At 48.2% G+C, this 27,073-nt stretch overlaps 2 protein-coding genes across 2 annotated transcripts; both read left to right on the plus strand.

Moving 5' to 3' along the window:
- The first annotated feature begins 387 nt into the window (after nucleotides 1-387).
- LOC139311712 (H-2 class II histocompatibility antigen, E-S beta chain-like) lies at nucleotides 388-11,689 on the plus strand. Its single transcript, XM_070936197.1, has 6 exons — nucleotides 388-637; nucleotides 1,764-2,036; nucleotides 9,481-9,762; nucleotides 9,919-10,032; nucleotides 10,270-10,293; nucleotides 11,364-11,689. The coding sequence occupies exons 1-6, from the start codon at nucleotides 388-390 to the stop codon at nucleotides 11,375-11,377; spliced, it is 957 nt and encodes a 318-aa protein (XP_070792298.1). The 3' UTR covers nucleotides 11,378-11,689.
- Nucleotides 11,690-15,398: 3,709 nt separating this feature from the next.
- LOC139311713 (rano class II histocompatibility antigen, A beta chain-like) lies at nucleotides 15,399-23,592 on the plus strand. Its single transcript, XM_070936198.1, has 6 exons — nucleotides 15,399-15,648; nucleotides 16,756-17,046; nucleotides 20,496-20,777; nucleotides 20,900-21,013; nucleotides 21,251-21,274; nucleotides 23,229-23,592. The coding sequence occupies exons 1-6, from the start codon at nucleotides 15,399-15,401 to the stop codon at nucleotides 23,240-23,242; spliced, it is 975 nt and encodes a 324-aa protein (XP_070792299.1). The 3' UTR covers nucleotides 23,243-23,592.
- Nucleotides 23,593-27,073: the final 3,481 nt, after the last annotated feature.

Raw genomic sequence — 27,073 nt, forward strand, 5'->3', positions numbered from 1 at the left:
GGGTTTTCCTGGCTTCCCTTCGGATTGTGGGGAGCGTGTGACCCCCAAGTCCTGGCTGGTTGTGGGGCTGCCCCTCCCCCCTTGTCATCCAGGGCAGCTGCTGGGGGTCCCTCCTCCCCTTCTGAGCCCCGAAGGACCCCTCGAGCTCTGGATCCACTTTGCCCTCCTGGACTCTCCGCAGCTCCAGTTTAGGCTCCTTCTGGGCACTGTGGGAACTCAGAGGGCATCTAGTCCACCCCTCCAGACGCACAAAGGGAGATTGGATGAGAATCCTGGGTGGGAGGGTGGGAAAAGGAAGTCCACGCTCCCCTCCGGAGCCGCTTCTCTCTCTGCGCTGAACTATCTCCTGCATCGGGCGAAGTCAAGGGAGGCTCTGCCCGGAGACCGATGACGCTGCAGAAGGGAGGATTCCCATTGGTCCTCCTGCTCTTTCTGGACTCTCCCTCTTCCGAAGTCCGAGGAAAACTCCTCCCCCCCTCCAGACCCTCCGATTCCTCCTCTGGGGCTGGGAGCGTCTTTCTCCCCCCTTTGGGGCGCTTGTGGGGAGCCTCCATGGCTTTGGCTGGGCTCCCCCTGATGCTGCTGCTGGGGGCGCTGGCCCGGATCCCCGGAAGCGAAGGGGGGAAGGAGACCCCCGGTAAGGAGGGGGCTCGAGGGCGCTGGGGGAAGAAGGGGGTTGGGGGGAGGAAGGGCCTGGGAAGGACCCCTGGATGGGGGGAAGAAAGCTGCTGTGTCTCCAGAGCCTTCAACAGCCTCGATCTCTGAGTGGTCTCCTCCCCCTTCCTCCCCACCTCTCCCCCAGGAGGACCCCTCCCCCCTTCCCCGATTGTAGCCAAGGTGGGGGTCTCAGCCGGGCCCCTTTCTCGCCCCCCCCTCCGCAGCGTCTGGGTGGGAGGGGGCTGCATGGAAAGAGGAAGGGGAGGAAAAGCGAAAGGGGGAAACTGAGGCATTTTCAGCCCTGAATCCCCAGAAGGGAAAAGAGGCATTTGAGCAAAAGTCTTTGGGCTTCTTCAGAAACTTCACTTTTTCTCCTCAATCTCAACTTTGAGGCTGTGAAGGTCAGGCAAGAGGGGGGCTTCGGGCCCTTCTGGGGAGACTCTGAATGTGGGGAGGAGACCAAGAAGCCCCCAGCCCCCATAATCTCCCACTGCTCTATCGGGACCTGGAGGGGAGGGGGGAGTACTGAGGGAGAAGGAGATTGGGGGCTCCCCTTTGTGAAGGGGGCTGGAGACCCTCCCTTTGACGTGACCCTGGGGACTGCAGGGGGTCTTTTGGGGGAGGGGGAGAGGAAACGGGTGATCCCCGAGAATCCTCCAAAGGGAGGGAATTGAGTTGAAGATTGGGGGGAAGAAGAAAAGCTGGGGGGACCCAGGGAAGGTGGGGGTTCGAATGGCTGGGAGACCCCGGGAGAGTCCGTCTAGATGTCCTCATTGGGACCCCTCCCCATATCCCCTCCCAAAGGAAGAGAGAGTGGGGGGTATGGACGTTACTTTCCCTCCGGCCCTCCCCTCCCCCAATTCCTGTCCCTTGAGATCCAACCTTCCCTGCAGAGAGGAGATCTGCCCGACCAGTTGAGCTTCTGCCTGCCTTTGACCCCCCCAGGAAGCCTCTCTTCCTCTCTGGGACTGAGAGAGTTCCCTTTCCCTCCTCCAGGGGGCGTCTTCCCCCAGTCTCTCTCAGAGGGTCCCCTGCCTCCCTCCCCCTCCTCCCCTGGGAACGATGGGCCCTGGAGTCCCTCCTGACCGCCTTCCTCCCCCTCGCAGCCCATTTCCTTACTCAGTGGAAGTTCGAGTGCCGCTTCCTCAACGGGACGCAGCGGGTGAGATACCTGTACAGGAACTTCTACGACCGGCAGGAGTTCGTGCGCTTCGACAGCGACCTCGGAAAGTACGTGGCCGTCACGGAGTTTGGGAAGGGGACTGCGGACGCTTGGAACAGGGATGAGGTCGAGCTGCAGTACCGGAAGGCCTCCGTGGATCGCTTCTGCCGGCACAACTACGGGGTTCTCCAGAGGAATTCTGTGGTTGGCCGGAGAGGTGAGTTCGTGGGGGGGGGGGAGAGTTTGGGGGGGAGTTTGGGGGAGGGGACCCCCTTTTCCTTCCCTTGATTGAGACTCTCCCGGATGAAGACTAAGTGGTTGTTTCAAAAGCAAGGATGACTCCAATTCAGTGGAAAAATCAATGAATTAATTAATGAAAAGATTAATTAAAAGGCTTCAGGGGATTCAGGCTGCCTCCCCCTCTCCGCCCCCCCCCAGCAAAGCCCCAGAGCCCCATTGGGACCCCTTTCCAGAAGGCCAGTAAGGGGGGGGCTCCCTCCCCCTCTGGGGCCTTTGGGATTTTAGGATTTAAAAAAAAAAAGAATCTTCAAAGGGAATCCACGAAATCCTTTCTCTCCAGGTCTCCCTTCTCTCTATTCTTCATTCTGAGTCATTTCCATTCCGGCATCTTTTCAATCCAATTAATAAATAAGTAAGTAAAATAAACAAATATGTAAAATTAAATAAATAAATGAAGAATCAATAAATGAAAAGCTAAATAAATAAATAAATAAATAATAAATAAAATAAATAACTAATAAAATAAACTAAAGAAAGAAAGAATAATAATAAATTAACTAAATAATACAATAAATTTAATAAATAATAAACTAACTAAATAGAATAAATAATAAACTAACAATAGCAATAAATAAACTAAACAATAAAATCAATCAATCAATGCAGATAGAATGTATACAACTGTATACAGTTCTATACAGTGTACAACTACCAGGAGCCCAAGGCGGAGGAGCGCCTGATTGGCCGGAGAGGTGAGTCTGGGGGAGGGGGGCTCTTCCCTGGGAGGGGATCCCCCTTTCATTTCATTCATTTCATTCCTTGGGATCCTCCCGGATGGAGATTTTACTCCTCATTTATTTATTTATTCTACACTCTCAGATGGACAAAATCTTCTTCCCAGGCTCCAAACTCTCCTCCTGCCTGGAATCTGGGATCCCTTTGATCCATTCGCCCCCCCACAAGAAAATCCATCCAGATAAGGGTTTTTTGGGTGGGGGTGGGGGAGGGGAATCCAGCCAGATCTCTCTCTCCCTCTCTCCTGCTCAATGCAGGCAGTCCTCCACTTACAACAGTTTCTTTAGTGACCGTTGAAAGTTAAAACGGCAGAGAAAAAAAATGACTTCTGTTTCTGACACTTACGACCGTTGCAGCCTCCCCAGGGTCACGTGATCCAAATCCAGGTGCTTGGTAACACACTTGTACTTGTGACGGTCACAGCATCCCAGAGTCACATGATCTTTTAGCGACCTTCCAACAAGCAAAGTCCACGGGGAAGCTGGATTCACTTAACAACCCTGCTACTCATTTAACAACTGCAGTGATTCACTTAATGACTGTGGCAAGAAAGGTCGTAACATGGGGCAAAATTCATTGAACAAACGCCTCACTTAGCAACAGAAATCTTGGGCTCAATTGTGGTCCTAAGTCGAGGACTCCCTGTATCTACATATATATTTCTCTCTATCCCTGATTCATTTCTATCCTATTCAGGAACCTCCCGTCTCCCTCCCTCTTCCCACCCAGAAGCCCCTCCCTCTCTTCCTCTGCTCCAGAAATGCTCTTTTTGGCACTTTGGGATAAAAAAAATGTGGGTTTTTTTTAACCTGAAATAATAATAAAAAGGAATGGAGTCTCTTCCACCTGTTATCCCCTTCCTATATGGATCTTTCGCTCCTTTTTCTGCCTTCTTCATTTGAGTCATTTCCAGTCCAGCAGCTTTTCAATCCAATAAAGAAACAGATGAGTAACGGAAGCAGTTTAGAATTTGTAATCATGATTCAATGCTTAAACCAAGATGTAAAACCCCCAATAACAGGAACCCTGATCGCTTCCCTCTTCCTTCCTGGGGAGGCTCCTGATTTGGGGGGAGAGTCCAAAAACACCCACAAACCTTATTTCTAAAAGGTTATAGTCCACCCATATGTTCGGTGTTATTTCTGCAGATTCGATTTCCATCCCCAAGCTCCTACTAACCCACATCGTATCAATTCTCGACCACAATTTTTGGGGATTCGAATAGAAAGTATATTTATTTATTTATTATTGCGATTTATATGCCGCCTTTCTCCCTGGGGACTCAAGGCGGCTTACAAAATGACAAATTCCAATACAAATCACAATGAAATAAAATTAAAATCAGCAACCCCATTAAAACAGTTTAAAATTATGACAGTGTACCCTCAAACGGATCAGTTGAGTTGACGGAAGACCCATGTCTTCAATATTGTTTCTTGATTGGATGTAAGATCTGCCAAATATCTACTAAGTTTAATTCATCCGCTAAGTCGAAGAAGGTTCTTGATAATTTATCCCTTTTTTTCTTTTTGTCTACTCTTATTTCAGGGGAACCAACAGAGATTTTGTCCTCCGTAGATTCAGTCTGGAGGCAAAACTCATTTTCACTCCTAAATTCTTCCCTGCAAACCTGGGAGGATTTTCACCTGCCACATAAGATGCATTTGGAAATGTTTTTTACTACCAAAGAGGATATTTTCATGGAGATAATAATATCCAGCTGTTTAATTTGTTCCTGGACGATATTTAATGTTTATTTTCCCCCTACAAACAGCCCAACATTCTTGTCATCTGGCACAGTACTTGAAATAATTCTCATTCCAATAATATTTAATATAGAAATTTCACCACTTTGATTAATTTATCTAATGATTTTTGATAACCTCTGAAAGTGCCCCAAGTGCCAATTGTGTTGGTGTTGTGAGTGTGTCTCTTTTGTGGGCCTCTCAGGGCCTCCCTCCCTCCTCCCTCCTTTTGGGGGTCTCTGGGGGGATTTTCCCTTCAGGGAAAGGAGCTTCATCAGCTGCCCAAAGACTCCAAAGCCCATCCTCCCCTCCTCTTTTCCTCCCTCCCCTCCTTCCCTCCTTCCTTCCTTCCTCTGGTTCAGGGACAGGACCAAAATCTCTGGTTGGTTTGTGAAAAACCTTTAGCTGCTCCCAAGCTTCATCCACATAAATAGAATGCATTTTTATTATAAATCCAAAATAGTGATCCTGAATTTCATTGTGATTCATATAATTTCTTCTTCATCAAAAGTATTATTTTTACTTCCATGAAAATACTTCAGACAAGAGGCCAATAATTCTCCATTTATTGAAAGAACAGGAATATTCATTAAATTCCGTGTATTTAAAGCCAATTGTTGGTGCGGCTCCAGTTTAGGAGACCTGAAATCACTGGATGTTTCTTGAGTCTCTTGGGGGAATTTTCTCTTCCTTTTTCTTTGACTTCTGAGCTGACTTTTCTCTCCAGAGAGATCCGGGCGTCTCCTTCCCCCGAGAGGCCAAAGCTTTTCTCTGGCCACCAAGAGAGGCTCTCAACCTTCCCTCAACTCTCCCCAAAATTATATATATGTATATAAAGAACTTAATGAATCCTGCTGAATCAGTCTGCCTGTGGGTGCTTTCTGGATTTGATTTTTACAAGAAACTCTGATTTATATCTGTCTCCTATTTTACTACATTAGGCATCGAGCTTGATATCAAAAATAAATCTTGAATGACATGATGTGGGGCAGATAAAATGTACTTTGTCCTCCTGCTGTTTTAAATCAAGAGGTCTCTATTTGTCTATTAAACTGTATTCCTGGATGGGCCGAGGGAGAAAGTTGTGTCTCTCGGTAGGTATTTAAAAGGAAAAAAAAATATCTTTTTCCAATCCAATTAAAATCTCCAGCAACTCCCATCTGGCCAAATTGGAACCCCAAAATCTTCACACGGCAGTCTTGTAAATAAGGAGGTTTGGGATGGGCTATAAAAATAAACATGGAAAAATACCAAATTGCAGCTTTAAAATCTGATCCTTCCATTTTCTTGCTAAAAGACTTTTTTTCTCATCCAAAATTTGCATTTCCTGTTGAAAAAAAAAAGGCCATTCTCAGTTTGTAAAGCCTCTGCCTTCTTTTAGCAATTCCACAAAGGCCTTTAATGTCCCAAGAGGCAAATGGGATTTTCCTGGAAAATAAAAACAACTCACACCTGAAATGTTGCTATTTGTCTGTGTGGAAACCTGACCAGATCCCAGGTTGGAATTACAAAGAACCATTTAAAAATGGGTTCTTCTTAAGCATCATAGAATTTACTGTTAATAAGAAAATCCCTCAAGAGAAAAACAAAATGGTTAGCAAAGGACTCTGGGCTGGAATGGATCTATTGTCAACTCTCTTGGGGGGCTCATCCAGACTAAACCCCCCCCCCATTAATCCATCCAAGAGTTGTGCCAGTTGGAGCATTTGCTGAAGGAGGAGATCAAGATCCCAGATCCCCTCTGGATCCCTTCCCCACTCCCTGCCCCCCCTCATCCAGTGCAGAAGCTTCCCTCTGGGAGTCAGAGGGACCCCTCCCCACCTCCTTCCCCAGGAATGGCCGGTTCCTGCGGCTGGGAAGGAGGCCGGCTGGGTGGGTCTCCCTCTGAATCCCCCCAAAGCCCCCCCAGGAAGGATCCTTGAGAGAGATCATGAGATCCCCCAAAACCTCTTCTGCCCTTCCTGGTCTGAAGGGGGGATTCAGGGTTTCTCATCTTCATGGGGGAGAAACTTTTCCTTCAGGGGATTCTGGCAGTTATGGGGAGCAAAGGGCTGCCCCCCATTGGGCTCTTTTGCCCTTTCCTTATTTTTTTTTTTAATTTTAAAAAGCAAAACTTTATTCATTCTTAAAAAACCATTTAAAACATACAAAAGCTTGTTTAAGTTAAAAGTTAACTTAATCAAGAAACAAATTTGCATATACATATACAATAAACAACTTCAACTACTAACTAATTTCTATTATTATATATACATATATACAAACCTACAGTGACATATTTCATTTTCTATCTATCTGACAGTGCATTTTTTTTAATTATGATTATTTCCTCTAAATTTCATCTCAACTCATTTGGTCTCCTCTGATTTATCCACTGGTACCATCTATTCCATATTATAAAATATTTTGAGTCCTCCTTATCTTGTAACTCTAAGGTTAATTTGTCCATTTCTGCGCATGTGTATATCTTTTGTATTAGCTCCTGATCAGTTGGCAATCTATTTGTTTTCCAAAGTTGTGCTACTGCTAAACTAGCCGCCGTTATTATGTGAAGTATTAAATATTTTATGTCATTCCTAATGTTCTTTTTGATCATACCTAATAAAAAAAATTCGGGTTCTAATTCAATTTCATAATCTGTTATTTCTGCTATCCATGTTTTAATCTTGTTCCAATATTTCTTAATTTCTGGGCAGAGCCACCAAGCGTGATAAAAAGTTCCCTGTGCTTTTTTACACTTCCAACAGGTCGGATTTACATTTGGGTACATTTTTGCTAACCATACGGGGGGCAGATACCATCGATACCACATTTTATAATGATTTTCTTTGTAGGCCACCGATTTTGTCATGGTATAGTTATTTTCCCACACTCTTTCCCATTCTTCTAGTTGTATAGTGTGTCCGATGTTCCTCGCCCAGGCTATCATCTGCCCTTTAACCAATTCTTCTGCCAGATCATATTCGAGTAAATATTTATAAATTTTCGAAATTAATTTCCCTTCTTTGGATTCTAATATTTTGTCTAATCGGTTTTGTTTTAAATCTATTCCTCCCTCCTCCTGATCTTTCCTATGTCTTATCTTTATTTGTGAGTATGGTCACCAATCTATTGTTATTCCTTGTTCCTTTAATTCTTCTCTAGTTTTCAGATTCCCGTGTCTGTCTAATATTTCTCTGTATCTTAATATTTTTTGTTTTGATAGTACATTGGGATGGGTTATTGCTTCTATTGTCGATAGCCAGCCAGGAATTTTCATGTCATGTTTGTGTTGGATTTGTTGCCATGTATTAATTAAAGATTTCCTAATAGTGTGGTTATTGAAGTGTTTATATATTTTATTCCCGGTGTTCCAAATAAAGGCATGCCAACCCTTCATCAGGTCATGTCCCTCCAAGTTTAACAACCTTTGATTATCCAGGGTTATCCATTCTTTGATCCAAAGTAAGCTTGCAGCCTTGTAGTATTTTTGCCATGCCAGGAAGTCAAATCCGCCTCTAATTTTATCATCTTGCAATATATTTAGTTTTATTCTTGATTTTTTCCCTTCCCACACAAATTTTGTGGTTATTTTATACAAATTATCGAAGAATTTCTTGTCCAATTTTGGGGACCCCTCCCCACCTCCTTCCCCAGGAATGGCCGGTTCCTGCGGCTGGGAAGGAGGCCGGCTGGGTGCAGGCAGAGCCTAGTCTGAGGGAGGGTCTCCCCTTGAATCCCCCCAAAGCCCCCCCAGGAAGGATCCTCGAGAGAGATCATGAGATCCCCCAAAACCTCTTCTGCCCTTCCTGCTCTGAAGGGGGGATCCAGGGTCTCTCATCTTCAATGGGGGAGAAACTTTTCCTTCAGGGGATTCTGGCAGTTACGGGGAGCAAAGGGCTGCCCCCCCCATTACGCTCCTTTGCCCTTTCCTTCAAAATGCCTCTTTCTGTTGAGGCTGCCTAAAATTGGGGGGTTTTGCAGCCACATCACATTTTGCACTTTCCCCCCTGAAATCTTCTGCTGATTTCTTGTGTATCTTGTGGATCCTAAAGGAAGAAAAAGGAAAGTGGAGGGAGAAATTTTATCTCTCCAAATAAAGATCTTCTCTTCTCTTCTCTTCTCTTCTCTTCTCTTCTCTTCTCTTCTCTTCTCTTCTCTTCTCTTCTCTTCTCTTCTCTTCTCTCCTCTCCTCTCCTCTCCTCTCCTCTCCTCTCCTCTCCTCTCCTCTCTCTCTCTCTCTCTTTCTCTTTCTTTCTTTCTCTTGTGAAGCTTGGTTGATCACCTTCAGGGCTGCTCAGAGGCATTTGGCTCCGTCCTCTCTCCTCTCCTCTATAACCTCCGCATGAAGCCGCTGGGTGAGGCCATCCGTCACCAGGGCTGGAGGTCTCCTCCGTCTGCTGATGTTATAAGGTTTCATCTCCACCTCTGGGGACCCAGGAGATGCTGAGGCTGCCCCCTCGAGGGTCCCGGAGGCTGTGGGGGGAGGGGCTGAATGGGGGATTAGGGGCTTCGGCTGAACCCTGGAAAGGCCAAAGGGCTTTGGGTGTTGGGAGCCCCAAGATGGGGGACTTTAACCAACTTCCTTCTGGGTGGAGCTGCATTGTCCCAGAGACCCAGTTGGCAATTCTGGAGATTCTCCTGGACTCCCGGAGAGCAGGTGGCAGTCACGGCTAGGAGAGTGTTGAAAACACTTTGGGTTAGTTGTATATAAATTTAATAAATAACTAAGTTTATTAAACAAACAAATGTTGTGGTATTAGACCTAATTAAAAATCTGGTTTCATTTTCAACGAGATCCCAAGAATCATCCGACTCGTGCTGCATCTGTCCTTCCCGTCTTCTGCGTCGTTTCTTTCCTGTTGTGTCTCTCATGTGCCTCTTTTTCCTCCTTCCCTCCAGCCAAGCCCACCGTCTCCATCTCCCCCACCAAGATGGAGCCCTCTTCCCCCAACACCATCCTCCTCTGCACCGCAACCGGCTTTTACCCCGTGGAGATCGAGATCCAGTGGCTGAAGAACGGGCGTCTGGAGGAGGAGGGCGTGGCCTTTGGGGAGGAGCTCCAGAACGGAGACTGGACCTACCAGCTCCAGGTGATGCTGGAGACCCAGCCCCAGAGGGGGGACGTCTACACTTGCAAGGTGGGGCACGCCAGCCTGGAGGCCCCCATCACCGTCCAGTGGGGTAAGCCCCTCCCCTCCCTCCCCTCCTGGTCTGGGGACCATATCCTGCCCTGAGAAGGGGGAAAGACCCTCCCTGTGGGGAGAACCATAATGGACCCTCCTGGGGGAAGGTGGGCCTGATCCTCCTGCTCAGGTGAGGCTCCTTCTCCTTCCCCAGAGCCCCGTTCCTCCAGCTCTGCCAGGAGCAAACTCTGGACGGGGATCATGGGGGCCGTGATAGGAGTGGCCTTCCTGGCTGTGGGGCTCTTCTCCTACCTGAAGAGCAAGAAAGGTGAGTCTGGGGGGCTGGAGGAGAGGTTGTGGGGAGGGGACCCTCTAGGGGAGGCCTCTCATCAAGCTTAGCAGGTGGCCAAGAGGGGCCCCTTGGGGAATATTTTTGGCAGATTCACTTATTTGAGGGGCTATAAGTGAAGATCACACAACCTATTATGGGCTATCAATGGGGAGGGGGTCCCGCTGAGTCCTCCAGCCCACGAAGGGTTCTGATTGGGTCTTTTTCTCCTTCCAGCAATTCCCATCCAACCTCCTGCAGGTGAGTTTCTCCTCTTCCCCCTCATCTCAACCTCTCCTAAGAGTTATAGGTGGCTTTTAAAATTCCTTCATTGTTCCTTTTTTTTAAAAAAAAACTTGCATGAACAATATCTCCTTGTTGTGGATAGAGCAGTTTTTTGGATTTTGGGCAACGTTTCTTTACAGAGATCTGAAAAAGTATTGCAATCAAAAACAAAAGCACACACAAATGCTAAAATCTTGCCCAGAATTTTTGCATGTTTTGGGAAATTGCAAAAGGGAAGGGAAGGGAAGGGAAGGAGGTGGATCATTCCTTCCCATTCCCCCCTTGGGGAGGGAGCACCCCAGGTTTAAATTCCCCCACGCATTTTGTAAGCAACCCACCCATTCTGTTAGGCCACGTCCACCCAGTCACATTACCCCCCCACCAAGCCACACCCACAGAGCCAGTAGAAACAAATTTTACATTTCACCCCTCGATAACACCCATGCTACTATGCACTGCGGTATTGTAGGCCACTTCAGCAAATGGCAGGAGATCTGCCCAGCTAAATTGCTGATAATGAACATAGCATCTCAGGTATTGTTCTGTCATTGCGTTCGCTCGTTCTCTACCTCCGTTCGTCCTCGGGTGGGAGGTGGAGCTGAGTCCTTGAGATGACCCTATCAACTTAATGAACTCCCTCCAAAACTTCGCCCTGAACTGCACCCCACCCTCCGGTCCGAGAGGATCCTTCTTGGCACCCCATACAGACTCCTTTGGGTTCATCAGTTGGAACCTGGACAGGCTCTTCTTCCTGACCCCCCCTTCTCCTTGTGAGGATTCCCACAATTTCTGGCCAAGTGAGCCCAGGCTCCCCCCTTTGCTGCCACCCCCATCGTAGCCCCGTCTTCTTTCTTCATATGAAGCATCCCAGCCTTTTCCTCCCTGAAATGGGCGGATTCTCTCTCTATGTGTCCCTGCCTGTCAATCACCCCCCTGCAGTGTGGGTCTGCCTTGGGGGCGGGGGATGAAAGGGAAGAAGAGTTTATTATTTACGGTAAAAGTGTCTCTTTATATTCTGATTTTCTCCCCCATCTCTTTTTCTACAGCACTCATGAATTAATCCTGCTCTCCGATGCAAAAGCATATTTTTTATTTAACAGCTGATGACTCTTTGTGCTGTTTGCAACCTCTGAGAAATGGAGGCTGAAGGTGGCAGTTTGGGGGGAGGAGGAGAATGGCAGCCTGGACCTTCTTCTGAGACACATATACACCCCAGCTTCCTTTCAGGGCCTCTCTTTCTTGTGAGGGAGGGGTGGAGACCATCTAGACTGTCCCCAGGGATGCTGGGTGGACCTGTCACTCCAGACCCCTCAACTCTCCTGGCTTTGAACCCACAGCAGCTTCATCCATATTATTCTTCCTCCCACTCACTTCCCTTCCCTTCACTTTGCTATAAAACAATAAACTTCAGATGTAAGAAAACCCTGGAATCCTCCCTTCCTCTTCCTCCTCTTCCTTTTTGCTGCCCCCGCAGGAGGCTCCTCCCTCCGCTGCCTCTGGATCCACCATCCCGGCTACTTTGGGTCCGAAGCCAGAACTGGTTCAGGAGGAGGGTGGGCAGATCCAGGGAGGCGAAGGGGCAGGACCCCCCTTTCTGCTCAGAGGCCCCCCTTGCTCTGCTTCCCCTCAAGCCCCCTTTGGAGGAGCAGAATGGCAGCAGGCACGGTCCTCCCTGAGCATTTGTGGGGAGCCATTGGGGGGCACCCGAGACTCCCCTCCATTCACCCAGCCATTTCAGCCATTTCCCTCCTTCACAACTGGAGGGTCCTGCCCCATTTGGGCACCCAATGGCTCCCTCCCTCTTTGGGGCTCAGATTCCAATGGTATGGAATCTCCTGCTCGATGGTATAAAGGGTGTAGGCCTGAGCAGGAGGTTGGACTAGATGACCTCCAAGGAATCCATCTGAAGCCATTCCTGGTGCAGAAGACATTGCCACGGAGGGGAAGACCTGCTCTGTGGGAAAAGGGGGGGGGAGTTCAATGGGGCAGCCCTAAGTGGAAGACCCCTCCCTTCTCCCCATCACCTCTAGATGCCCCTAGGCAGCCCTCCAACTGAGCCTCGCCCCCTCCAGAGGTCATCCAGACTGACTCTGCAGGACTCCAGGGGCCTCCATCACCGAGGCAGAATTTCCCCCTCCCCTTCCTCATCTGGGGTCTTGGGGCCACCACAGGAAAAATAATTATAAGAAATAACCAACAGAACTCAACAGAAGAAAGACGAAAACCTCCTTCAATGCATTTGGGTTGAGATCAAAGGGGAGAAAAGAGGGATGGGGGAATATTCGGAGCCTCCCAACCAACCAGAGGAAAGAGATGGAAGTTTCTGTGAATTAGCCGAGGCCCGGAGGAAGCTCCCCCCAAGAGTCCTGGGGGGCTTGGACTCCCCTGGCCTCACCTGGGAGGCAGGTTCTGCGCCTGGTGGAAGAGGAAAGAGGCTCCTGGGGAACCCAGCAGACCAGAGGCCGCCTTGAAAGCAGCCCCCCCTCCTTTCCCCCCATACGGGGCCTTTGCCACCAGGGGAGGGGAGACCCTGGACGGGGCCTTCTCCAACCCCCAGGGAGCCTTGAAGGCCGCCCCTCCCCCTCCCCCTCCTGGCCCCTCCGATCCTCTCTCTGGGAGGCTCCCTTCAGCATAGAAGCCTTTAAGGTTCATCAGGGAGGACCCAGGAGAGAACTAGGGAGGCTGTGGCCGGCAGAAGCCATGGAGGCTCTACGAGGAGATACTGTCTCTTCAAAAATAAAAAATATTTTAAAAAGAAGAAATGTTAGGCAAAGAGTCACTTTTTTCAGTGCCATTGTAACTTCAAAAGGTCACTAAATGAACCGTCATATGTCAGGGATTCCTTTCTTCAATGGGCTTTAATTGAGGGAGAAAAGGACTAGAGAACTGTAATGAGGTTGTGGGGAGGGGGGAGAATTTGGTCCTTTGAGTGACATTTCTCCAGCCCTCCATCAGTTTGTTTCCTGGGATCTCCAGGGTCTCCTCGGGGGTCAGGAAGGGCCCCTTCAGCCGCTTCCAATGGGGCAGAGGACCTTGTGGCTGCCCCACCTGCAGACTCAGCCATGGGGCGGAGGAGGAGGAGAGTCCCTGAGGGAGAATGGAGGCTTGTTGCCTGCTGGATCCTGGCCAGGTCCTCAGTTCCGCTTCGGAGGAGCCCAGAGCTTCAGGCTGGGGAAGCGAAGCCCAAGCGCCTCTGCAGCTCTTGGGGGCTGGAGAAAGAAACTCTCTGTGTGTGTGTGTGTGTGTGTGTGTGTGTGTGTGTGTGTGTGGAAGAGAGAACTTGGAGAAGAGCACAATATTTGGGGGGGGGGAAGCATGAAAGGGGCCCAGAGGTTCTGCCTGGGTCAGGTGAGGGAGGGAGGCCCCACAGAGGCTGCCTGGATCTGGGGCTGACGGTGTGTGAGTGGCTGTGTCAGATACACAACTGTGGGGCAGATGCTGGGGGGGACCTGGCTCTGGGCTGCTGAGGCTGGTGCTGGGCCAGGGGGGAGTTTGACCCCTCCAGCCCCCCCATCCCTGGAAAGGACCCAGGCCACCTCTGGACCCCCAAAGCTCTTGAAACAGGATCCGGAATTCAGGATCTCTCTAAGCCGCCTTTGCGTAACTGAGCAGAACCCGAATCTCCCGCAAAGACTAGAAAAAAAGTTTTCTATGGATGAAGTGAAAGAGGAGAAGAAGAAACAGAAGGTCTCCTTTTGGGATAGTTTGGGGGGGGGGGAGATTTCCAGACTGTGATGGTTGAAAGGCTGTAATCCTATAGTGGAGGAAATAGGATCCCTGAAGTCCCCAGGATTTCTATTAAAATTCCAGGTTATTCTATAAATTATAAATTTATTCTTCGGTTTAATATACTGTCCCTCCATCCATCCTTCCTAAATAATCCTGAAACCTTTTCCAAGGAAGAAAATCCGCTCAGATCCTCTGACACATCATATCCGTGGATATGGATTTTCTTCTCCTTCTTTTGGGAAAATGTTTCCTCCAACTCCCCTCCAGAAGAACTAAATTCATCTCAGAGGCTGATTCTTAGGACTTGGGAGTCCCAGGACTGATTCCTTTCCCCCTAAAATCCCCTTTTCTCTCAGGATCCCTGCAGGCAAAATGTTGAGTTCCCTGGCAAAGAACAAAAGGGAGGAAAGGAGAATCTGCTCCTTCATAATATAAAATGTTTGTGAGATTTATGGAGCTTAAAGGTTTATTTTAAATCAAGGCAGAGATTTGGAAAGGAGGGAAAAGCTGCATTTATGTGGAAACGATATTTCTCTTCAAAAGATGTACAAAAGTTGGAGGGAATTAAGGACAAAAACGCCCTCAAAATTTCAAGGGAGGAAAAAGTGCCTTGAGGGTCCTTTGGCTGACAATTGAGGGGGGGGGGACGGAGGAAGAGCCGCTGCTCAGACGGGGAACCTCCCTGAATTCTGGGCTTGGGCCGGAAGAGAAGGGGGGATGGGGGGGTCTTGGCTGGGCTCTGGGTGGGGGGAAACTCCACTTGGGACCCTTCCTGGAGGGGAAGACCACTCCTGCCCTTGGGATCTCCCTCACTCACTTGGGATCTCACAAGATCCGGCTGGATTAGGAGGGATCCCTGCAGATCCCTTCCGCCTCTTCCTCCGTGGACTGTCAGCTGAGGGTTTTCCTGGCTTCCCTTCGGATTAGGGGGAGCGTGTGACCCCCAAGTCCTGGCTGGCTGTGGGGCTGCCCCTCCCCCCTTGTCATCCAGGGCAGCTGCTGGGGGCTCCCTCCTCCCAGACTGAGCCCCGAAGGACCCCTCGAGCTCTGGATCCATTTTGCCCTTCTGGACTCTCCGCAGCTCCAGCTTAGGCTCCTTTTGGTCACTCTGGAAACTCAAAGGGCATCTAGTCCGCCCCTCCAGTCCAGGTGCACAGAGAAAGGATGAGAATCACGGGGGGGGGGGGGCAAAAGGAAGAGGAGATTCTCCTCCGGAGCTGGCATGAAAGACCCCCCAGATTGCAGCCCCCCAAGACTGAAGGGATCCCCTCCCCCACTTTCTCCGCTTCTCTCTCTGCGCCGAACTATCTCCTGCATCGGACGAAGTCAAGGGAGGCTCTGCCCGGAGACCGATGACGCTGCAGAAGGGAGGATTCCCATTGGTCCTCCTGCTCTTTCTGGACTCTCCCTCTTCCGAAGTCCCAGGAAAACTCCTCCCCCCCTCCAGACCCTCCGATTCCTCCTCTGGGGCTGGGAGCGTCTTTCTCCCCCCTTTGGGGCGCTTGTGGGGAGCCTCCATGGCTTTGGCTGGGCTCCCCCTGATGCTGCTGCTGGGGGCGCTGGCCCGGATCCCCGGGAGCGAAGGGGGGAAGGAGATCCCCGGTAAGGAGGGGGCTGGGCGGGGGAGGAGGGGGCTGGGAATGGGGAAGGAAGCCGATGGGTCCCCAGAGCCTCCACCAGCCTCCATCTCTGCGTGGTCTCCTCCCCCTTCCTCCCCACAGCCCCCCCCCAGGAGGACGGAGAGGGACCCTAATCCTAACCCTCCCCCCATGTAGCCAAGTGGGGGTCGCAGCCTCTCCTGTGCCTGGGTGGGAGGGGGCTGCAGGGAAAGAGGAAGTGGGGGGGAAAGCGAAAGTGAAAGGGAAACTGAGGCATTTTCAGCCCTGAATCCCCAGAAGGGAAAAGAGGCATTTGAGCAAAAGTCTTTGGGCTTCTTCAGAAACTTCACTTTTTCTTCTGAATTTCAGATTGGAGGCTCTGAAGGTCAGGCAAGAGGGGGGCTTCGGGCCCTTCTGGGGGAGCCCCTGAATTGGGGGAGGAGACCCAGATCCCCATAATCCCCCTGGAGGGGAGGGGGAAGGGAGGGAGAAGGAGGGGGCGGGAGACCCTCCCTTTGAGAGGCTCTTCGGGGGGGCTGCACTGCAGGGTCTTTTTGGGGAGGGGGAGAGGAAAGAGGGGTGATCCTCCACAGTCCTCCAAAGGGAGGGAACTGGGCTGAAGATTGGGGGGAAGGAGAAAAGGGAGGAGAGAGGAAGGGAAGGTGAGGCTTGAACGGCAGGGAGATCCCAAGAGAGTCAGTCTAGATGTCCTCAATGTGGCCCCTCCCCAGATCCCCTCCCAAAGGAAGAGTGAGTGGGGGGGGGATGGAAGCTACTTTCCCTCCAGCCCCTCCCCCATCCTTCCTGCCCCTTGAGATCCCACCTTCCCTGCAGAGACTGAATGGGATCGGTGAACCGGTTGAGCTTCTGCCTGCCTTTTTCCACCCCTCCCCCTCTTTCCTCCCCTCCCCCCTTCAGACCCCCCAGGAAGCCTCCCTTCCTCTCTGGGACTGAGAGTTCCCGCTCCCTCCTCCAGGGGGCATCTTCCGCCAGGACCTCCAAGAAAAGTCCCCCGCCCCTCCCCAATCCCGTGTAGACCCCCCCTCCTCTCCCAGTGGCTGGGAACGATGGGCCCTGGAGTCCCTCCTGACGACCTTCCTCCCCCTCGCAGCCCATTTCCTCTACCAGCATAAGTGCGAGTGCCGCTTCCTCAACGGGACGCAGCGGGTGAGGTTCCTGGACCGCTACTTCTACGACCGGCAGGAATTCGCCCGCTTCGACAGCGACCTCGGGAAGCACGTGGCCGTCACGGAGTTGGGGAAGGCGAGTGCGGACAAGTGGAACAGGGATGAGCAGCTCCTGCAGTACGAGAAGGACTCCGTGGATCGCTTCTGCCGGTACAACTACGGGGTGAACAGCTACCAGGCGCCCAAGAGGGAGGAGCGCGCCATTGGCCGGAGAGGTGAGTTCGTGGGGGGGGGGAGAGTTTGGGGGAGAGTTTGGGGCAGGGGACCCCCTTTTCCTTCCCTTGATAGAGACTCTCCCGGGTGAAGATTCAGTGGTTGTTTCAAAAGCAAGGATGACTCCAATTCAGTGGAAAAATCAATGAATTAATTCATGAAGAGACGAATCAAAAGGCTTCAGGGGATTCAGGCTGCCTCCCCCTCTCTGCCCCCCCCAGCAAAGCCCCAGAGCCCCCTTGGGAGCCCTTTCCAGGAGGCCAATAAGGGGGGTCTCCCTCCCCCTCTGGGACCTTTGGGATTTTAGGATTAAAAAAAAAAAGAATCTTCAAAGAGAATCCACAAAATCCTTTCTCTCCAGGTCTCCCTTCTCTCTATTCTTTATTCTGAGTCATTTCCACTCCCGCATCTTTTCAATCCAATAAATAAATAAGTAAGTAAAATAAACAAATATATAAAATGAAATAAATAAATGAAGAATCAATAAATGAAAAGCTAAATCAATAAATAAATAACTAATAAATAAAACAAATAACTAATAAAATAAACTAAAGAAAGAAAGAATAATAATAAATTAACTAAATAATAAAATAAATTTAATAAATAATAAACTAAATAATAGAATAAATAATAAACTAATCATAGCAATAAATAAACTAAACAATAAAATCAATCAATCAATCCAGATAGAATTTATACAACAGTGTACAACTACCAGGAGTGCCTGATTGGCCGGAGAGGTGAGTCTGGGGGAGGGGGGCTCTTCCCTGGGAGGGGACCCCCCTTTCCTTTCATTCCTTTCATTCCTTGGGATCCTCCCGGATGGAGGTTTTACTCCTCATTTATTTATTTATTCTGCACTCTCAGATGGACAAAATCTTCTTCCCAGGCTCCAAACTCTCCTCCTGCCTGGAATCTGGGATCCCTTCGATCCATTTCCCCCCCACAAGAAAATCCATCCAGATAAGGGTTTTTTTGGGTAGGGGTGGGGGAGGGGAATCCAGCCAGGTCTCTCTCTCTCCTGCTCAATACTGGCAGTCCTCCACTTAACAACAGTTTGTTTAGTGACCGTTGAAAGTTACAACAGCAGTGAAAACAAATGATATATGACTCTTTTTCACACTTACAACCGTTGCAGCCTCCCCAGGGTCACGTGATCCAAATCCAGATGCTTGGCAACACATTCGTACTTGTGACGGTCACAGCGTCCCGGAGTCACGTGATCCCCTTTTGCAACCTTCCGATAAGCAAAGTCCGTGGGGAAGCTGGATTCACTTAACAACCCTGTTACTCATTTAACAACTGCAGTGATTCACTTAATGACTGTGGCAAAAAAGTCGTAACATGAGGCAAAATTCATTGAACAAACGTCTCACTTAGCAACAGAAATCTTGGGCTCAATTGTGGTCCTAAGTCGAGGACTCCCTGTATCTACATATATATTTCTCTCTATCACTGATTCATTTCTATCCTATTCAGGAACCTCCCGTCTCCCTCCCTCTTCCCACCCAGAAGCCCCTCCCTCTCTTCCTCTGCTCCAGAAATGCTGTTTTTGGCACTTTGGGATAAAAACTTATTTTTCACCCAAAATAAAAAAAAAGAATTAGTGGACACTTTTTCACCTGTCGACCCTTTTCTATGGATCTTCTGCTTCTTTTTCTCTTTATTCATTCAGAGTCATTTCCAGTCCAGCAGTTTTTAAATCCAATAAAGAAAGAAATGAGTAACGGAAGCAGCCTAGAATTTGTCATCATGATTCAATGCTTAAACCAAGATGTAAAAACCCCAATAACAGGAATCCTGATCTCTTCCGTCTTCCTTCCTGGGGAGGCTCCTGATTTGGGGGGAGAATCCAAAAACACCCACAAACCTTAAAACTGAATTTGGGGTCATAAGAAAGAAATTGGGCCTCCATTCAGCCCTGAAGCCTCAGATTCTTTCCTTCTCTCTTCCAGATTCCTTCAATGTTGCCTACATTTCCTTTTCTCCTTTTATTTCTTTCCCTAATAAAAATCTTCTATATTTCTACCGACTGATGGGGTTTCAGAGGCCAATCAAGGATTTTAGCTGCCCTTGTTGCCATTCGGCCTTTCCAGGGAAATTATATTCATTTCTTAGAATCAGAGAAGTCTTGAAAGCATCTTCACTTAAAAACTGGTTAAGTTTAATGTTCCCATTGTAACTCCAGAGATTCTCCAATAATTAACGTCTCACCATAGAATCCAATAAGATCCTTCTTCCATAAGAGGAAAACCTCCAGATCCTAAGAGAGAAAAGCCTCTTGGAGCATTTAAGCATTATAGAATTTACTGTTAATAAGAAAATCCCTCAATAAGAAAAAAAAATGGTTAGCAAAGGACTCTGGGCTGGAATGGATCTATGGTCAACTCTCTTGGGGGGCTCATCCAGGCTAACCCCCCCCCATTAATCCATCCAAGAGTTGTGCCAGTTGGAGCATTTGCTGAAGGAGGAGATCAAGATCCAAGATCCCCTCTGAATCCCTTCCCCACTCCCTGCCCCCCTCATCCAGGGCAGAAGCTTCCCTGAGGGAGTCAGAGGGACCGCTCCCCACCTCCTTCCCCAGGAATGGTCGGTCCCTGCGGCTGGGAAGGAGGCCGGCTGGGTGCAGGCAGAGCCTGGTCTGAGTGGGGGGTCTCCCTCTGAATCCCCCCAAAGACCCCCCAGGAAGGATCCTTGAGAGAGATCCTTGAGATCCCCCAAAACCTCTTCTGTCCTTCCTGCTCTGAAGGGGGGATTCAGGGTCTCTCATCTTCAATGGGGGAGAAACTTTTCCTTCAGGGGATTCTGGCAGTTATGGGGAGCAAAGGGCTGCCCCCCATTGGGCTCCTTTGCCCTTTCCTTCAAAATGCCTCTTTCTGTTGAGGCTGCCTAAAATTGAGGGAGGCTGGAGGTCTCCTCCGTCTGCTGATGTGATAAGGTTTCATCTCCACCTCTGGGGACCCAGGAGATGCTGAGGCTGCCCCCTCGAGGGTCCTGGAGGCTGTGGGGGGAGGGGCTGAGTGGGGGATTAGGGGCTTCGGCTGAACCCTGGAAAGGCCAAAGGGCTTTGGGTGTTGGGAGCCCCAAGATGGCAAGATGGGGGACTTTAACCAACTTCCTTCTGGGTGGAGCTGCATTGTCCCAGAGACCCAGTTGGCAATTCTGGAGATTCTCCTGGACTCCCGGAGAGCAGGTGGCAGTCACGGCTAGGAGAGTGTCTGTAAGACTTTGGGTTAGTTGTGGCCACTTTGGCAAATAAATTTAATAAATAACTAAACTTACTAAACAAACAAACAAATGTTGTGGTATTGCACCTAATTAAAAGTCTGGTTTCATTTTCAACGAGATCCCAAGAATCATCCGACTCGTGCTGCGTCTGTCCTTCCCAACTTCTGCGTCGTTTCTTTCCTGTTGTGTCTCTCATGTGCCTCCTTCTCCTCCTTCCCTCCAGCCAAGCCCACCGTCTCCATCTCCCCCACCAAGATGGAGCCCTCTTCCCCCAACACCATCCTCCTCTGCACCGCGACCGGCTTTTACCCCATGGAGATCGAGGTCCAGTGGCTGAAGAACGGGCGGCTGGAGGAGGAGGGCGTGGCCTTTGGGGAGGAGCTCCAGAACGGAGACTGGACCTACCAGCTCCAGGTGATGTTGGAGACCCAGCCCCAACGGGGGGACATCTACACTTGCAAGGTGGGGCATGCCAGCCTGGAGGCCCCCATCACCGTCCAGTGGGGTAAGCCCCTCCCCTCCTGGTCTGTGGACCGCATCTTGCCCTGAGAAGGGAGAAACACCCTCCCTGTGGGGGAAGGTGGGCCTGATCCTCCTGCTCAGGTGAGGCTCCTTCTCCTTCCCCAGAGCCCCGTTCCTCCAGCTCTGCCAGGAGCAAACTCTGGACGGGGATCATGGGGGCCGTGATAGGAGTGGCCTTCCTGGCTGTGGGGCTCTTCTCCTACCTGAAGAGCAAGAAAGGTGAGTCTGGGGGGCTGGAGGAGAGGTTGTGGGGAGGGGACCCTCTAGGGGAGGCCTCTCATCAAGCTTAGCAAGTGGCCAAGAGGGGCCCCTTGGGGAATATTTGTGGGAACTTCTGTTCCTCAAGCGGTTATTAAGTGAAGGTCACACAACCTATTATGGGCTATCGATGGGGAGGGGGTCCCCTGTGTCCTCCAGCCCATGAAGGGTTCTGATTGGGTCTTTTTCTCCTTCCAGCAATTCCCATCCAACCTACTGCAGGTGAGTTTCTCCTCTTCTTCCCTCATCTCAACCTCTCTTAAGAGTTATAGGTGGTTTTTTAAAATTCTTTAATTGTTCTTTTTTTTAAAAAAAAAAAAACAATTTTTGGATTTTGGGCAGCTTTTCCTTACAGAGACCTGAAAAAGTATTGCAATCAAAAACAAAAGCACACACACAAACGCTAAAATCTTGCCCAGAATTTTTCCAAGTATTGGGAAATTGCAAAAGAGGAGAGTCTCAGGGTTCTGACGGATGCCCAATTAAATCATGAGCCACGAGCCAAGCTTCCAAAGAAATCCAGTTATTTATTAGGAGCTTCATGTCCGCACGTTCCCAAGTGAAGACAGCTCTGACCCTACATAATTTACGCCCCAATCACGACCCTGTTTCCCCCCTCTCCCAAGGGTGTGTCATCAATCACATCTGCCAACGGAGCAATTTTGGGGTTGTAGAGATCACTCCCCTCCCACCGCTGTGGGTAACCCTGGGATGCAGCCTTGAGAGAGATAAGTCTGGAATGTGCATCTGTCTTTGGCTGCCATGCCGTTTCATCGGTTTCTCATCCCCTTTGCTTATGGCAACTCGAGAGCAGGCCAGGGATGATTTGCCACTTGACATTCGGCTCCCCTCACTTCCTGAAGAATTTTTTCAGAATTTTTCCACATTTTGAGAAATTGCCAAAGGGAAGGGAAGGAGGGGGCCATTCCTTCCCATTTCCTCCTTGGGGAGGGAGCACCCCAGGTTTATATTCCCACACGTATTTTGTAAGCAACCTACCCATTCTGTTAGGCTCACTGTGGAGGGGGGTTCCTGAGGGTATTCAGGCATGAGGAAAATTGGTGTCACCAGGGGTGAAATGCTCCTGGTTCGATCCGGATCGCCTAATCCTGTAGCGATGACGGTGGGTGGTTCAGAGAACCGGTAGCAAAAATCCCTGCCCCCGCCCTATGCCCAGCTGAGCCGCGCAATCATCAGAGGCTTTTTTTTAATTTTTAAAAGCATTTTTTCTACAACCTCTTTGGCTGAAAAAATGCTTTTAAAAGTAAAAAAAAAAGCCTCTGATGATTGTGTGACTCAGCTGGGATCATCAGAGGCTTTTAAAAGCATTTTTTAAAACCACCTCTTCGAAGCCATAGAGGTTTTGAATGCTTTGAAAAGCGTCTGACAATCCCAGCTGTGTTGCCTGATTGGAAGTTGTCTGATTCGGCCGAAGAGGTTGTAGCAAAAAATGTTTGAAAAGTTAAAAAAAAGAAAGTTGGCAATGCCCACCCAGTCACATTACCCCCCCCCCCAAGCCAAGCCCACAGAACTGGTAATAACAAATTTTACATTTCACCACTGGGGGAGTCCCATCCTACTGTGCACTGTGATATTGTAGGCCACTTCAGCAAATGGCAGGAGATCTGCCCAGCTAAATTGCTGATAATGAACATAGCATCTCAGGTATTGTTCTATCATTGCGTTCGCTCGTTCTATACCTCCGTTCGTCCTCGGGTGGGAGGTGGAGCTGAGTCCTTGAGATGAACCTATCAACTTAATGAACTCCCTCCAAAACTTCTCCCTGAACTGCACCCCACCCTCCGGTCCGAGAGGATCCTTCTTGGCACCCCATGCAGACTCCTTTGGGTTCATTAGTTGGAACCTGGACAGGCTCTTCTTCCTGACCCCCCTTCTCCTTGTGAGAATTCCCACAATTTCTGGCCAAGTGAGCCCAGGCTCCCCGCTTTGCTGCCACCCCCATCGTAGCCCCGTCTTCTCTCTTCCTATGAAGCATCCCAGCCTTTTCCTCCCTGAAATGGGCGGATTCTCTCTCTCTGTGTCCCTGCCTGTCAACCACCCCCCTGCAGTGTGGGTCTGCCTTGGGGGTGGGGGATGAAAGGGAAGAAGAATATATTATTTACAGGAAAAGTGTCTCTTTATATTCTGATTTTCTCCCCCATCTCTTTTTCTACAGCACTCATGAATTAATCCTGCTCTCCGATGCAAAAGCATATTTTTTATTTAACAGCTGATGACTCTTTGTCCTGTTTGCAACCTCTGAGAAATGGAGGCTGAAGGTGGCAGTTTGGGGGGAGGAGGAGAATGGCAGCCTGGACCTTCTCCTGCTGAGACACACATATACACCCCAGCTTCCTTTCAGGGCCTCTCTTCCTTGTGAGGGAGGGGTGGAGACCATCTAGACTGTCCCCACGGATGCTAGGTGGACCTGTCACTCTAGATCCCTCAACTCTCCTGGCTTTGAACCCACAGCAGCTTCATCTACATTAGTCTTCCTCCCACTCTCTTCCCTTCCCTTCGCTTTGCTATAAAAGAATAAACTTCAGATGTAAGAAAACCCTGGAATCCTTCCTTCCTCTTCCTCCTCTTCCTCTTTGCTGCCCCCGCAGGAGGCTCCTCCCTCCGCTGCCTCTGGATCCACCATCCAGGCTATTTTGGGTCGGAAGCCAGAACTGGTTCAGGAGGAGGGTGGGCAGATCCAGGGAGGCGAAGGGGCAGGACCCCCCTTTCTGCTCAGAGGCCCCCTTGCTCTGCTTCCCCTCAAGCCCCCTTTGGAGGAGCAGAATGGCAGCAGGCACGGTCCTCCCTGTGCATTTGTGGGGAGCCATTGGGGGGCACCCAAGACTCCCCTACATTCACCCAGCCATTTCATCCATTTTCCCCCTTCACAACTGGAGGGTCCTGCCCCATTTGGGCACCCAATGGCTCCCTCCCTCTTTGGGGCTCAGATTCAAATGGTATAGAGCCTCCTGCTCGATGGTATAAATGGTGTAAGCTTGAGAAGGAGGTTGGACTAGGCTTCCGGTCTGGCTTCCGTTGCCGCCAGACGGTCCTCTGAGACCGCCAGCCCCGTTGCCTGTAAAGAGCCGCCTTTACAAATGAAAGGCGGCTCGAAAAACTCCATTTCCTAAAGGAAATGTGAGACAGAGCTGGCAAGGGCAGGTAGAGCCCTCTGTGAAGTCCCCAGAGTTCTTTTTTTACTCTTGGGGACGAAGCAGGTTGTGGCTCCCTATTTCCACTTGCCGCTGCTCCGGGCTTCGGGAGAACTCTGCCTTTTTGCAGAGCCAGGCGCTGGGACCGGACCAATCAACGAAATTAACAGATCATCTGAATAAGCAGGATGAAATTCGGATCGGGGATCCTAAACTGCAAGTATTCTAACCCCAAGACTGATTTTAAAGTTAAAGAAGAGTGAAAGGAGGAAAAAGGAGAGTTTAAAATGGCGACTGACTGAGGCTTGAGAAAAGCTGAAAGTGAAAGTCCTTCCGTTTGAATAGCTTATAACGTTACAAAGTTACAAAGTATCTAGCAAAAGTGCTGGTTAGAAGTGAAGAGAAAAAATTCTTATCTCATGTTTCTTCCTTCTTAGAGACTTGTTATTGATATTGTTTGGAGAGAAGTCTTTTTCTTTAAAAGGAAAAAGGGAAAAAAAATCTGTTGTGCGGCAGGATGGCGCTAAAACTGACAAAGCCAGATAACCAAGCCATGGTGGGGGAGAGGGGGGGGCTCTCCCATTTATAAATCGTATGAACAAGTTGAGAGTTTGCAGATGCAGAAGAATGGTTTCATAGACCTAAAGAAATTTTTACTGGAGGAGATGGCAAGACATGATAAGACTGTGAATTTGAATCTTGAAATTTTTAGACAGGAAATTAAAGAGTTGATTCAACAAAAGTATGATATTCTGAAGCAACATATGAAAAGTTTTATAGAAATAATTCTGAAGATGGATGAAATTATAAATTCAAAAATAGACACTAAGGAAGTTGATGATAAGATTTATAATTTGGATAATAAAATACAAAGAATTGAAAATGATTTAATAAGGATTCAAGAAAAAAGCTCAGAAGTAGAGTTTAAAAAAATAAAGGAAGCTGACTATAAGACTCACAATGTAGATAATATAAAACAAAGGATTGAAAATGAAGCCACAATAATGCAATTCAGATTCATGGAATTTGCAGTCAGAATTAGGGGAATACAGGAAAATAAAAGAGAAGATTTGAGAAAGATGTCTGCTGAAGTTTGGCTGGGATTTTAAAGGTTAGTTCTGAAGAGGTATCCTGCAAGATTGATAAGGCCTACAGAGTTAATTCTTTTTTTTTTATTGAAAAAGTTTTTCAAATACAAGTTTTTCCCCCTTTTCCTCCCTTCTTCCCTAACCCCCCCTCACCACCCATCCCCCCCTGTGACTTCTTCTTCACAACAATAAGCTAATTCATAATTAATTACATAATATTTTACCATGCCCTTACTCACTCCTCAAAGTACTGACCCTTAGCATAGTATTCTTATAACTCCGCTTTTCTCCGCTTATCACAATCTACCCTTTTTCTCCTCCCCCAAACTTATAAAATATTATTATTATTACAACAACATAACCTTTACTTTTATATATATTAATTTAACATTTCAAAGCAGCCTTCTCCAAATTTAACATTTATTCAATTCTATCCAATTCTTCCACTCCCCAAAATATATGACTTAAAAATCCTTTTTCTTAAACTAATCAATCACTAAACTAGCCTATTTCAACCCAGTTTCCTGCAAGATTACCATGCACTACAATTCTAAATATAATCCACTGCCCACTCTGCTAAAATATACATATGTCTATATATACATTCCATTTTATTAAAAGAGAAAAGACAATAACTTTAAATTTATAATTCATTTAGTATCTTCTTTGATGTCTTTCCACTAGATTGTTTAATCCATCATCCATAATAGGGTAACATAGCATCCTGGTGCAACAGTTTATTCAAAATCTTCAGTCATCTTCTGCCCCCATCGATAATGAATATCCTCATATATATATAAAAGTAAAAACAACCACCCAAGTGACATTATAATTATATTCCATATAGTTGTAATTGTGGTTTTCATCAGGATTATAAATCCCCAAATTTTTTTTTTTTTTTTGGGGGGGGGGATTTATAATCCTGATGAAAACCACAATTACAACTATATGGAATATAATTATAATTATTAATTCCACATCCCAAAATCACGGCATTGCAGAGATCTGCCACTTTCCTCAAGATAGTATTAAACGATAATTCGCCTCCAATATCTTTTCACATATTCATTTATTTTTTTAAAAATCCCTGGCTTCACTGTTGCTTGGTTTAGAAACTACTATTTCTACGAGATCTGTTTCTTTTCTTTTTCTTTTGCGGGTTGCATTTCCATCCAGATTTTCTTCCTACAAGTTGTGTATCAGCTGATCGGTTGTCATTCTGCTTTGTAAGTTGATCTTGTTGGTTTTGTTTTATTATCTCGTATGTCTTTTCCATCACTTGTATATCAACTGGTTGATTTACGCACTTGTCTGTAAGTTGATAGTTCATCACATTAGAATCAGATGACACTGCTCTCAAATTTATAGACAGTCCAGCTGGGGTATCCAAGGAGTCCAAAGACAGTTTATCTACCACAGCCTCTGTAATTTGATGTTTTCCCTTTATTTCCAACTCCTTTTGCTTGTCCTGTGTTATGCCTAAAGATGTTAAATTTATTTTTAAAATTTTTTGATAAAATTCTTCCGCTTTTTCGACAGTATTCAGTTGGTATCTTACTCCTTGGTGTCTCAATATTAAACCAACTGGGACGTCCCACCTAAATAGAATATTCCTTTTCTTTAACTCATTCACTAGAAAACCAAATTTCTTCCTCTCCATTAACATCTTGGGTGGGAGTTCCTTAAAAATCCAAATCTTTCTTCCACGAAATTGCAAAGCAGAATCATAAGAATTCTGAACAATGTTATTTCTAATTTCTTTGTCTGTAAAATAAATCACC

The sequence above is a fragment of the Pituophis catenifer genome, unplaced genomic scaffold (genome assembly GCF_029215685.1).
Source record: "Pituophis catenifer annectens isolate HBS135680 unplaced genomic scaffold, rPitCat1.0.hap2 SCAF_2, whole genome shotgun sequence".
NCBI classification, from domain to species: domain Eukaryota; kingdom Metazoa; phylum Chordata; class Lepidosauria; order Squamata; family Colubridae; genus Pituophis; species Pituophis catenifer.